The sequence below is a fragment of the Diachasma alloeum genome, unplaced genomic scaffold (assembly GCF_001412515.2).
Source record: "Diachasma alloeum isolate Michigan unplaced genomic scaffold, Dall2.0 Dall_scaffold_01447, whole genome shotgun sequence".
Classification (NCBI taxonomy): Eukaryota; Metazoa; Arthropoda; class Insecta; order Hymenoptera; family Braconidae; genus Diachasma; species Diachasma alloeum.
In genome coordinates this window covers 36,554-48,503 of record NW_021681545.1, presented here as the reverse complement: position 1 = coordinate 48,503, position 11,950 = coordinate 36,554, and the positions used below count along the sequence as shown (strand labels likewise).

At 38.5% G+C, this 11,950-nt stretch overlaps 1 protein-coding gene across 1 annotated transcript; it reads left to right on the top strand.

The window, feature by feature from the left end:
- Positions 1-9,592: 9,592 nt before the first annotated feature.
- Positions 9,593-11,328, top strand: LOC107046506. Its single transcript, XM_015269130.1, has 3 exons — positions 9,593-9,902; positions 10,100-10,336; positions 10,988-11,328. Exons 1-3 carry the CDS (start codon positions 9,593-9,595, stop codon positions 11,326-11,328), a joined length of 888 nt encoding a protein of 295 aa, XP_015124616.1.
- Positions 11,329-11,950: the final 622 nt, after the last annotated feature.

The following is an 11,950-nucleotide window of genomic DNA, read 5'->3' as shown; positions in this document are numbered from 1 at the left end:
AATATCGTTGCGCTCTTTTGTCTCGTAGAATGGTGGGGCGGGCACACACACATATGCTGCATATCACATGGATGTGCGCCCGCTTAAAAATCACTCCCCATTGGCCCACCCTTAATTGCCAATAACTTTTTAGGGGTGAGTCTGATCAAAAAGTGCAAGAGGACTTTTCTGCTCAGAATCACCCCCTGATCCTAGGGTGTTCAGATGTACATGTACTTCTGAAACACCCTGTATATATAAAGGACATGATTCTGCGAACATAATGATTGAAGGAATGGCAACACACATGCATGAAAGTGTACATGATGAAATTAAGGAACATATTGAGGCACGATATGTAGGACCTGTGGAAGCATGTTGGAGGATTCTAGGGAAAAAACTGCAAATAAAAAGTCACTCGATCGTGAGGCTACCGATTCATTTACCACATCAACAGAATCACACAGTAAATCTTGGAGCAGAAGATGTAACAGTGGATAATATATTGGAACAAAAAAACATGCTGATAGACTATTTCGCTCTTAATGAACGTAATCAAGAAGCAAGAAAATATCTTTATAGTGATATACCCATACATTACACATTCGTTAAAAGGAAAGTTAACAATAAAACGGTTGGACAATGGAGAAGAAGGAAATGTTGTTTCAAAATCATTGGCAGAATATATTCAATAAGCCCAACACAAATAGAGCTATATCATTTACGGTTACTGTTATTGACTCAACGAGGAGCAACATCTTTCAATGACTTAAAAACAGTACATGGCGTATTATATTCATCATTCACAGTTTCATGTATTATGTTAGGATTGATTGCCGATGATCATGAGTGGAATCGTGCTTTGCATGAAGCCGAGATATGGATGATGCCATATCAATTACGTAGACTATTCACACGAATCTTAATACACTGCCAGCCATTACATCCTGAACAATTATGGGAAGAATTCAAAATTGTTTTATCAGAAGATTATACACGGACATTCAGTATAACACAAGCACAAGCAAGGGCATTAAATGAAATTAAAAAATTCTTGGAGGAAGAAGGAAAAAATTTGAAGGATTTCCCCACAATGCCATTCATAGATGAAGAAGACATGGAGATTTCTAATGATGGATATTTCGAAGACATTATAAAAAGAGGAGTCTCATATTATGAGCAATTAAATGAAGATCAAAAAAATATAACAGATATTATTTTGAATTGTTTAGAAGATGATAATATTAATCAAGATATGAATAAATTTTTCTATATTGATGGATCTGGTGGATTAGGAAAAACATTCATATATATCACATTATGGCATCGCATATCCGGACAAAAAAAATGTCCAAATGATGGCTTTTACTGGTATCGCCGCTACTTTGCTGCCACATGGAAGAACAGTCCATAAAACTTTAGGTTTGACAGTACCATTATACGTCTATTCAAACTCCATAATAAAGCCCAACACAAAAGAAGCGAATAAATTGAAAGAAACGGATATATTCATTTGGGATGAAGCTCCAATGGCACCGCGTTTTGCATTAGAACAAATGAATCGTCTTCTACAAGACATAATGGAAAACAACATATTATTTGGTGGTAAAATTGTTGTTTTAGCTGGTGATTTTCGACAACTTCTACCCGTGAATGTCGGAGGCACACGAGGAGGGACTATAAATTTGTCTATAAAATACAGTCCATTATGGAAATTCTTTTCTGTGTTCCATTTGACAAAAAATATGCGTACTTTACCAGAAGAAATAGAAATCTCAACATTTTTACTCGATGTTGGTGATGGAACTGAAAATGATGACAATAATAAGATAAATATTCCTGATAATTACGTCGATAACACGGATGTAGATATTGCAGAAGATGTATTTCAAAATTTATTGAAACATAATAAATTTAAAGAAGCAGCACAATGTGCAATTTTAGCGCCCACAAATATTCAAGTTGACGACATTAATAAAAAAGTCGTGGAATTAGTGGATATCAACACAGAACGTATCTATACCAGTGTTGATACCATTGAAGATTGCAACACTGATGATCAAATAAATTCAGATATAGTTCCTGAATATTTGAATACTCTCAATCTAATGAGTTTACCACCTCATGAACTATGTTTACGACGTTTTGCAATCGTAATGTTGACAAGAAATTTAAGTATATATGAAGGCTTATGCAATGGTACCAGACTACTCGTCCTCGATCTAGAAAATAACCTTCTTCGTTGTGAAATTCTAACCAGAGATAAAGCTGGAGATATCATCTTTTTACATCGTATCACTTTAATATGTGACGATAAATATCCATTCTCTTTTTCAAGAAGACAATTCCCAATCAGATTGGCATTTGCAATAACAATAAATAAATAACAAGGACATACATTTCATAAAATTGGCATTGATCTCAGGAAAGATGTATTCAACCATGGACAATTGTATGTTGTACTTTCACGAGTTCGCTCTTGGAATTCATTAAAAATTTATATTGGTACTCAACGCCAAAACAAATTAATAACAAATGAAGTTTGGAAAGAATTGTACAAATAAAAATAATGATTATGATAACTGGATAAATCTTCAAAACATATAAACAATCGAGTAAGCATGAATAATCAGATTTGACCCTCTTAAATAGTAATGTAAATATCTATTACAATTCTCTTCTGAAGTATAGGAGAAAATGAATAACTGATTATAAATATTAATCGCATTGGAGCATTGGGAAGAAATGAATAACCATTTACAGTTTCTTTTGTATCTCCAAAAATATAACACGAAAGATTATAATTAAAAGACTACCTAAAAGGGATAGAACTTTATATATTTTTCAAAATTTATTAAATTTATACACTCCATCCTTGTGCTCTATGTGAGTAATTTTCGAAAAATGAATTTCAAAACCTTCAGTCTTATATCTCCTTGACAGAAAGAAAACTTAAAATTCAATCAAAATATAAATATAATCATTAGCGAAGTATTAAAAATGTGTAAGTCGCTATAAGGTGCCATGGAGATACGTGTCTTTGTTACTTAGTTAATGATATCATCGCCTCATCTAAACAATTCAAGGAATAAAAAAATAGATATTTTCCTTCTATTCATGTACTAATAATTTTATTATATATGAACAACTCATTATCTATTATCTTGAAAAATTCATAAATTCATTTTACATTCAATATCTTATCGGAATCAGAATCCTCAACATTATATCCAAATGACAGAGTTTCACTACTCAACACAGGCTATAAAAAGTTACAAGATAATCATATTTCGGAAATAGTAATATTGAAGTTATCAAACGAGACCTCGAGAAAAGACTACGGTCGGCCAGGGGAGGAAGATTAGAAATGGCAATGAATTACCATGAAATATTTGTTAATAATTAATACTTGATGCAACTTGAATAGGTGAATCGATCATTATTTATAATAATAAAACCTTTTTTGAATCTTTATGAACAATTGAAATCTACTGATCCCAACTTTTTCTTTTCCAGTTGGAATCCTTCACTCTCTTATATGATTGGACGAATTCGAGAATCATCTGGATAATTGGAAAATATTTTGTTGGAAGAAAGAAGAAAATAAAGTATTTCGAGTCAAACCTTCTCTCTTTCTGTTATTTCCATCTGGGTTTTGGAAGAGAGTTGGGTTAAAGGCCCCAGATAATTGAGATGATATTTCAGTCATTAATTTACTGAAATTTCATTCCAATTGCCTTTAACAGATATGTAGTTGTCGGGGTGACAACTTTTTGAAAAAAGGGAGTAGTTGCGTATTGGTTATTTTCCTCTCTCCAACTTAAATTTTCACCCCAATCTCTTTTCATCTGTAATTACCACGTTACTATTAAGTCAAGAGTATTTAATTATATAAATCTTATATAAATGAACGGAAAATATTGACCAGCGGTAGCTCTTGTGATTCAAAGGGAAACTCTATATTTCAATAAAGGGATGAAAAATGAATGGTGAGAGAAAGGCATTACTTGCAGCCTGCCTTGAGATCATCAAGTAAATATCGACTAATATGGATGAAATGAATATTGATATTATATCTCTGCATTTTATAAGTTATAAAGAATAATGAATTAACAACAAGTCAATTATGATTTAGACTTGACCATTTCGAACTTACGAATGGTACGCGCGCAATTTTCAAAGAAAAATCCAACAACGAAAGAACATGGGACACTGCACCAGTACTATCCTACATTGAGAACCTTCCCCCTTCGTCAACTTCAACCGAAAGAAGCGGGAGAAAAGCTCGCTACACTCCTAGCTCTCGCAACTGCACATGGGCTACAAACATATGCCTCAATAAATATCGATAATATCATTATATCAGACTCAGGCATTATCACAAAAATCCCAGACTTGATTAAAACATCAAAACCAAATGCATACCAACTTGAGCTGATCATGCCTTTCTTCAAGGACAAATCTAAACTATGCGCATGCTCAATTATTCTAGAATACTTGCAATTAACCGGCGAGTTAAGAAACAACGACAACAGAAAACCTCCTTTCCTCGCCACGGTACAGCAGTTTAAAAATGTTACATCGAAAACTATTGCTTACTGGATTAAGTCACTACTAATGAAAGCGCGTGCAGACACCACAAAATTCTCTGCTTATAGCACGCGACACGCGGCTGTATCAGCAGCAGCCTATAAAGGAGTGAACTATGATAGAATCAGACGCACAGCTGGTTGGTCCCCCAATTATCAAACATTTGCAAGATTTTATAACAGACCAATAGTTCCAGATAATAACGGATTTGCAGGTGCGATAATTAATGTGTAATGTCCAAAATTTTGTACTTGAAATTTAAGACTAGAATAAATTTTATGTAAGATTATAATTATAAGTTATATTATAATTTCAGGCAATTAAGAACCAAATCCACAATTATAAATTAAACAGAGTGCATTTCATCACCTGGACTCAATTAAAAATTCCAAAGTCATTGGAATCGGGTTCAAAAGTGATGAAATGACACACTCAGCATGCCTCAATTACTCAATACTAAGATTCGCACGCGAAGGAACGATTGAAAACCGATTAATTGAAACCCCAAAAACCGAATGAACTACTTCCCCATAAAAATCAAAAGAGTGGGAAAAGTCATACGACATTTTCCACCAATTAAAAATGGACTCGTTGGAGCCCATGTGACAAGTGACCCCAAAATTCATATAAAAATGTCAGAAAAATCAAAATTAAAGAGTCTTGAAGCAGCGACGGAGCAGTAACAGTTCTGGTGGAAACAGTTCATTTAATCGGTCCGGTTTTCCAATCCTTCCTTCGATTACACGGGACAGTACTGAATAAATAGTAAGTTACGAGCAATTGAAATTATCCGGGAATAAAATTTCTTTAACCGAGAATGGTGACTTTTCTTGCAAATAAGGAATTCGTTTATTGTGACGCGTTGTGGACAGTCTCAACCAAACTCTTAAAATCTTCAATTTCAACTGCAAAAAATTCATTAAAATATCAACGAGTAGAAGAAAGTGTTTCCGTGAAAGTATCCATAATAGCCTTTAGCGCGACTAATTGCTGGTGAGAAAATTACGGATTTACCCAGGGATCTACAAACACATCGAATAATTTATAAATGAATTTATAAATTTACAAACCAAACAGTGTGAGTAACAAAAAGTTTTAAACCTAAATTTGAATCCTTCAGATTATTCCAGGGATAAGAATTTTAGCTACATAGATTTCTGTAAAATCACGCTTATGTTTTTGTAAACCGAATAGTTATACAAAATATATTTAAATTGAAACTTGACTCCAGTACAACTTCAAATTTCTTGATTAGAAATTCGTCTCAACTCAAGCCCTATCCCTAAATCAAGCCCTTTTTCCCCTATATTTTTAAAAAAAGGTAAGAGTATAAAACTTTGCGTCGTCCAATAATTATAAAATTCAATAATTTTAGCTTTGATTTTAATGTGACAATTAAAACATGTCCATTCGACGCTAAAATCCTTCTCTGGACATAACAGCTAGAATTTCATGGCGCAGTCGGTAGGACCCGCCTAAGTTTCCAATACTCTTATCTTTTAAATATTCTGAAATTTTGGAAACCCATTCTAGTCAATGTAATTCAATTCAATTCTAATCAATTAAAATTTTAGCTTTGGGAAAGGTTCTTTAAATTTCAAATATTAGACTTTTCTTTGCAAAATTCAAATTCTCTTTGAAATAATTATAAGCGAAATTTTATTTTATTTTCCCAATTTTATTGGAAAAATCATATAATTCAAATTAACTTAATCCTAAATATAAAATTATTGAAATTATCAACTAATTAAATTATCTTCCCAAAGTGGCGAATGCGTCCTTCATTAATATCAGTTACTCTGGAAACTCGGGTGACGCTGATCAGACCGTTTCCAGTTACGAACAATATGTCAAAGCTCGAGGCATTGCCAACAGCATTCCCATATTCTTCGGTACAAATGAGCACTGCTCTCTGGATGAATTTGAGTATGCATTGAGATCAAATCTTGACTCCATTCCTAAAGCAGACGGAAAGAAAGAAGAATATATTAGACAAATACTCAAATGCCTTTTACCCCTAGCAAAATTCGTAGTGGCGAACAAACCCCTCTTTTCTGTAGAAACTATTCTTACTCACCTAATCAAGAGATTTAGAGGTCAATATGACTTAACGTATTATGTGAATAGAATACGCGGGCTGTTGAAAATTAAAAATGAACCCCTAGAATCGTTCTTGGAGCGATTGGCAGCACTGGTCCAGTTCGGTCTGGGTACGATTTCTGGGGAAAATGAAGCTGAAAAACATGTCCTCGAAAAACACCTCCAGACAGAGGCCATTAAACGGTTTAAAGAATACGCCCCTGCAAGCGTGAAGGGAAGAATTAGGCGCAACAACCTAAGTAAAATCTCAGCCGAGATACCAATACCAACAAAATCGATCGTACAGTCAGCCATATAATCAGTCAAATACCCCGACACCATCGTCAAGCTACGGTCACCGAAACTATTCCGGACAGAGGAGAAATCAGGACCCTTCACGAGATCTAGTCACCGCTCTCCTCAATGAATATTTGCCATCCAACCGGAACAGGCAAGGCAACGGGTACAGGCAAATACCACCTCGACCACCGGGGCCACCTCCATCTATACCAGGACACACAGCTCATCCTGGTGACCCCCCTTCGCGCAGCTTCAACTCCGTCATCGTCTACGGTCAAACTCCGAACGACGAGGATGAATCTGACTATGAGGGACCAACGGAAACTGCGGAAAACCCTACCACGGATCAGATTCTAGCCCTCGCTAATATCCTGGCAGCCAACCAACGTCCTCATGCAGCCCCATTCAAACCTAAACAGAACCTTTCTGATATGGACGAGATCAAAAGTATGTTGCAGCAGACCACAGCCTTACTCCAACAGCTTGCGATGAGTTTGAGTAACCTGCAGACTCAGAATCGTCCATCGTCAGACTCCAGACCACTCTCTAGGGCTCCCTTAAGGGAACGAGAAGGGAGAAATACCCTGCGGAGTCCTACGGGAACTCAGCAGAACAGAGCCAGCCCATCCACAGATGGAATCATTCCAAAGGAGACTTTAAACGAGATTGTTGCTCGCCAATTGAGTGCGATGACGAGCGGTCAAAACCAGCACTCACTCCACACAATGTCGAACATGCATCCCAGAGAGTAAAACCCATACTGTGTAGAGTTACCGGAGGTCCTCAGATCATCTTTCGAGGACCAAATGTCATCTCCCCAGGTGTGAATGCATTTATCGATACCGGAGCTTCCATAAACCTGATATCGTTCCAGTCATTGGTAGAAAATGCCCTCATCGATACCACAGAAACAATCGGAATCGTTGGGTTGTCCAATCACGTCCTGAACTCCCTTGGAGTAGCTCGCCTTGCAGTGCATCCTGAAGTTCAAATAAAATTCCACGTGATTCCTCACCAGCCAGGCGGATATGGAGGCATCATCGGGGATGAAATGTTGAATGAGTTGAAAGCTCACATTTCCTTCAACACGAACAACATTAGCTTCAACATCGCCCCATTGAAACCTATACATTTCTGCCTCCTCAATTGTCCAACGAGAGGAAAACCTTGCCGGATTGCACTTAGCGGGGGCGGCTCAAGGATAAACCTAAAGGTGAAGAACCTCATCGGAAATCGACATCGAGTTCTCATCGACGCCGGAACTGACATCAATCTTATTGAGAGGAGAGTCATCAAACCCGACGTAAGAATTGAACCTCCTAAGATACCCTATCTACTCGGAATAACAGAGAATGCATTGCCAACATGCGGTTTAGTTCACTTAAAAATCTTTGGCTCTCTCGTACCATTCCACATCGGAGATCATAAACTACCTGTCGAAGGAAGCGGATTACTCGGGTTAGAATGCCTAATTCAAGAAAAGGTGGACATACGGTATCAGCAACGGAATATCATCAATCTCAAGAGGCCTAACCTGCCGGTGGATTGGTATAATTACGAGAAATTCCATGAGTCAGCCGTCATCCCTCCAAGAGCAAGAATGGCCATCCAAATCCCCATCCAGAATACCGAATTATCGGTCGGGTATTTATCAAAGATCTCCATAAAACCAGGCGTCTATCTAGACGAGAGTGTGGTCAGCATTAGAGAGGGGAAAGCCTGTCTCTTCGCCATCAACACCTCCGAAGAACCAGCTCACCTCCACATACCACCCCAGAAGGTAGAGGAAATCGATGAACTCCTAGAAAGAACCGAAATATTAGGAAAACCTCAAGAAACCTTCGCCTGGTGCAATATAGGAATTGCCCCAGAGGAAAATATAGGTCTGTCACCTCGCACATCGCACGTAATAGAGGCCCTACCCGATCAGGAGCTCAAACCCTTCGAACGCAAAGAGGTGATCGAACTAGTAAAAGAGTTCAATGACATATTCCACCTTCCGGGAGACAAGCTTGGCAAAGCTAATAATTTCCAATGCAAGATCAGACCCATCGATGATAAACCTGTCCATAAGCGGCAATACAAGTAGACAAATAGACAACCTGCTGGAACAAGAAATCATCAGGCACTCAGAATCACCATACAACTCACCCCTCTGGATTGTACCAAAGAGAGCCGACTCTAAGGGGAAGAAGCGATGGAGAATGGTGATCGATTTCCGACATCCAAATCAGAAAACGATCGGAGATTCCTATCCGTTACCCAACATATCGAAAATTCTCTCACAACTAGGCGGAGCTAAGTACTTCAGTGTGTTCGACCTAGCCAGTGGATTCCACCAAATCGCGATGGATGAAACAGACGCTGAAAAAACTGCTTTATCGGTCCCAGCGAACACTATGAGTACATGAGGATGCCTTTCGGATTGCAAAATTCACCTCCAATCTTCCAGCGGATGATGGATCAGACCCTAACCGAACTAAAAGGGACAGAACTCTATGTCTACCTAGATGATGTAGTTGTTTACTCCAGAACACTGGGTGAACACATCACCCGTCTCAGGAAATTCTTCAACTGCCTGCGGAAAAACGGACTTACTCTCCAGCCTGATAAATGCAAATTTTTCATGAAGGAGGTAGCCTATATGGGACACATAATCGATGACCAAGGTATTCATCCGGATCCAGCAAAAATAAAGGCATTAACAGAGATGCCCCTTCCCACAAGCCAGCAGGGAATAAGACGATTCTTAGGCTTCAGTAACTATTATCGACGATTTGTGAAAGACTACGCAGAAATTTCACAGCTTCTAAGTGATCTCAAGAAAAATGAAAGATTTAAATGGAGCAAAGAACAAGAACAATCATCATTCAAAGCCCTCAAGGAAGCCATCACCGAGGACTCTCTACTGTTTCATCCTGACATGAACGAACCATTTATCGATCATGTTTTCAGTACCCAAAAGAGCATTGGAGCCATCCTCAACCAAAAAGATGATGAAGGAGACGATCCTGTACGCATCGAGAGCACTTCGAGATGCTGAAACAAGATATACTTCAGTCGAATTGGACTGCCTCGCAGCTGTCTACACCCTAAAGCAGTTCAAACCCTACAACTATGGAGTAGTAGTTGGTTCTGTATGAAACCGTAGTACCACTACGGTTTCAACAAGAAATATCTCAGAACAAACCAAATCAGGAAACTACGGACGACAAGATCACTATACCGCAAAGTGACTATCAGCCTGCGAGCAACATCAAAGAAACCCGAGACGGACTAACATTTACCAGGGGAAACATTGCTCATTTCCTCGCAGCAGATGGAGAGGTCAAAAAGCAAAACACCAAACTTTTAAGAGACTTCAATCTGATAGACCTGGCGGAAATACGTAAGCTTAATCCAAAACTAGGTCAAGTCATCGTCACGAAATGCCGAAAATTCAGAACATTTACCCTTATTGCGAAGCAATGGCCCTTCGAAAAAGTAAACAACCGGATACTAAAACTCTGCCTGAAAAATCTCAAAACCGCCATGGAAAAATACCAAATCACTGAAATAAAAATGGAATCTCAGGGTGACGAACTAGATGACGATATCAGAATACGATACTTCCTGGAGAAAGAATTTCAATTCCACCCAGCCACTGTAACCCTGTGCCATGGGGGAATCCGGATGCCTCCAGCAGCCCTAAGACCAGACATCATTAAGGAATGCCATGCAACTCTTCCCGGAGGACACAAAGGGATTGTGAAAACCTTCAACCGAGTAAGAGAAAGGTTCTACTGGCCCGGGATGAAACAGGAAATAGAAAGATTTATCAAACTCTGCCGAACCTGTCAACTAGCGAAGATTCGAAGGGTGAAATTCCGACAGCCCATGCTCATCCCCGAAACACCTAGCGAATGCTTCGAGAGAATCTCTATCTCCCAGCTACACGTATGGGTCACTGCCATATCCTGACAATACAGGATAATTTCTCCAAGCATTGCACCGCTGTACCACTTAAGGATATCAAGGCTCACTATCGCTCATGCACTAGCAACCAAATATGTAGCCCTGTACGGATGCCCCAAGATAATCCTCTCAGATAAAGGGACCAGCTTCCTCAGCAAATTGTTCAATCAACTGGGAAAGGTCCTGAGATTCCACCATATAACGACATCTGGATACAGACCTCAGTCAAATGGAGCCCTTGAGAGAAATCATCACGTACTAGCCGAATATCTGAAGACCTTTACCGACGAATTCACCGACTGGAACGAGCTACTCCCCTTCGCCATGCTATCATACAACACCACTGTCTCCATCACCAAGAGGACTATCATCAACAAATCTTCACCACCACAAACGGCATCATCACAACTATCTCCCTGTGCATGATCACAGCCAGTTTCTGCGCATACAGAGAAGGCCTGTCGATCATAGGTATCCTGTCCTGTTCCTCCTGTTGTCGTGAACCAAGGACACAAAGGAATGTCCAACGAAGAGTCTCCATTGGAGCCCCAAAAATCCAAAAGCTCAGCGAAATACCGGTGGAACTGATGAACATAACGCAAATGCCGATGCCCAGTTATCCAGTGCAATCACCACCGCCAAAAGAAAGAGCAGACATCAGGCCCAAACACGCAAAGCCAACCTCTAAACAGGACACACCATCCGCTGTCGTCATCAACTACATCTAGAAAAGTCAGATAAGTCAAGAAATAAAGGTAATAACAAGGAGATAACAACGAACTAGAAATTAAAAAAAAAAGGGAAAATATATTTTCAACCATACGATACAATAAAAAAAAAAAAACCTGACAACATAATAACTCTTAATATCTTGGGGGAAATATTAAAAAAAAAAAAACGATATCTTCCCTTCCACCGGTCGCCAAGAGGAAAGCTCGATAGTCTATCAGCTGCCTCCGCAACCTTCTCCTCTAAAAAAAAATAATAATAATAATAATAATAATAATAGTTTAAAATCTTGAAGTATATTAAAAAAATATATATATGT

Excerpts from the sequence above, each read along its gene's own strand:
- LOC107046506 (XM_015269130.1), top strand. The coding sequence starts at position 9,593 with ATGGGACACATAATCGATGACCAAGGTATTCATCCGGATCCAGCAAAA. Across the intron at positions 9,903-10,099 it reads ATTTATCGATCATGTTTTCA|TACCACTACGGTTTCAACAA; the intron begins GTACCCAAAAGA and ends ATGAAACCGTAG. Across the intron at positions 10,337-10,987 it reads GATAGACCTGGCGGAAATAC|CAACCAAATATGTAGCCCTG; the intron begins GTAAGCTTAATC and ends CTCATGCACTAG.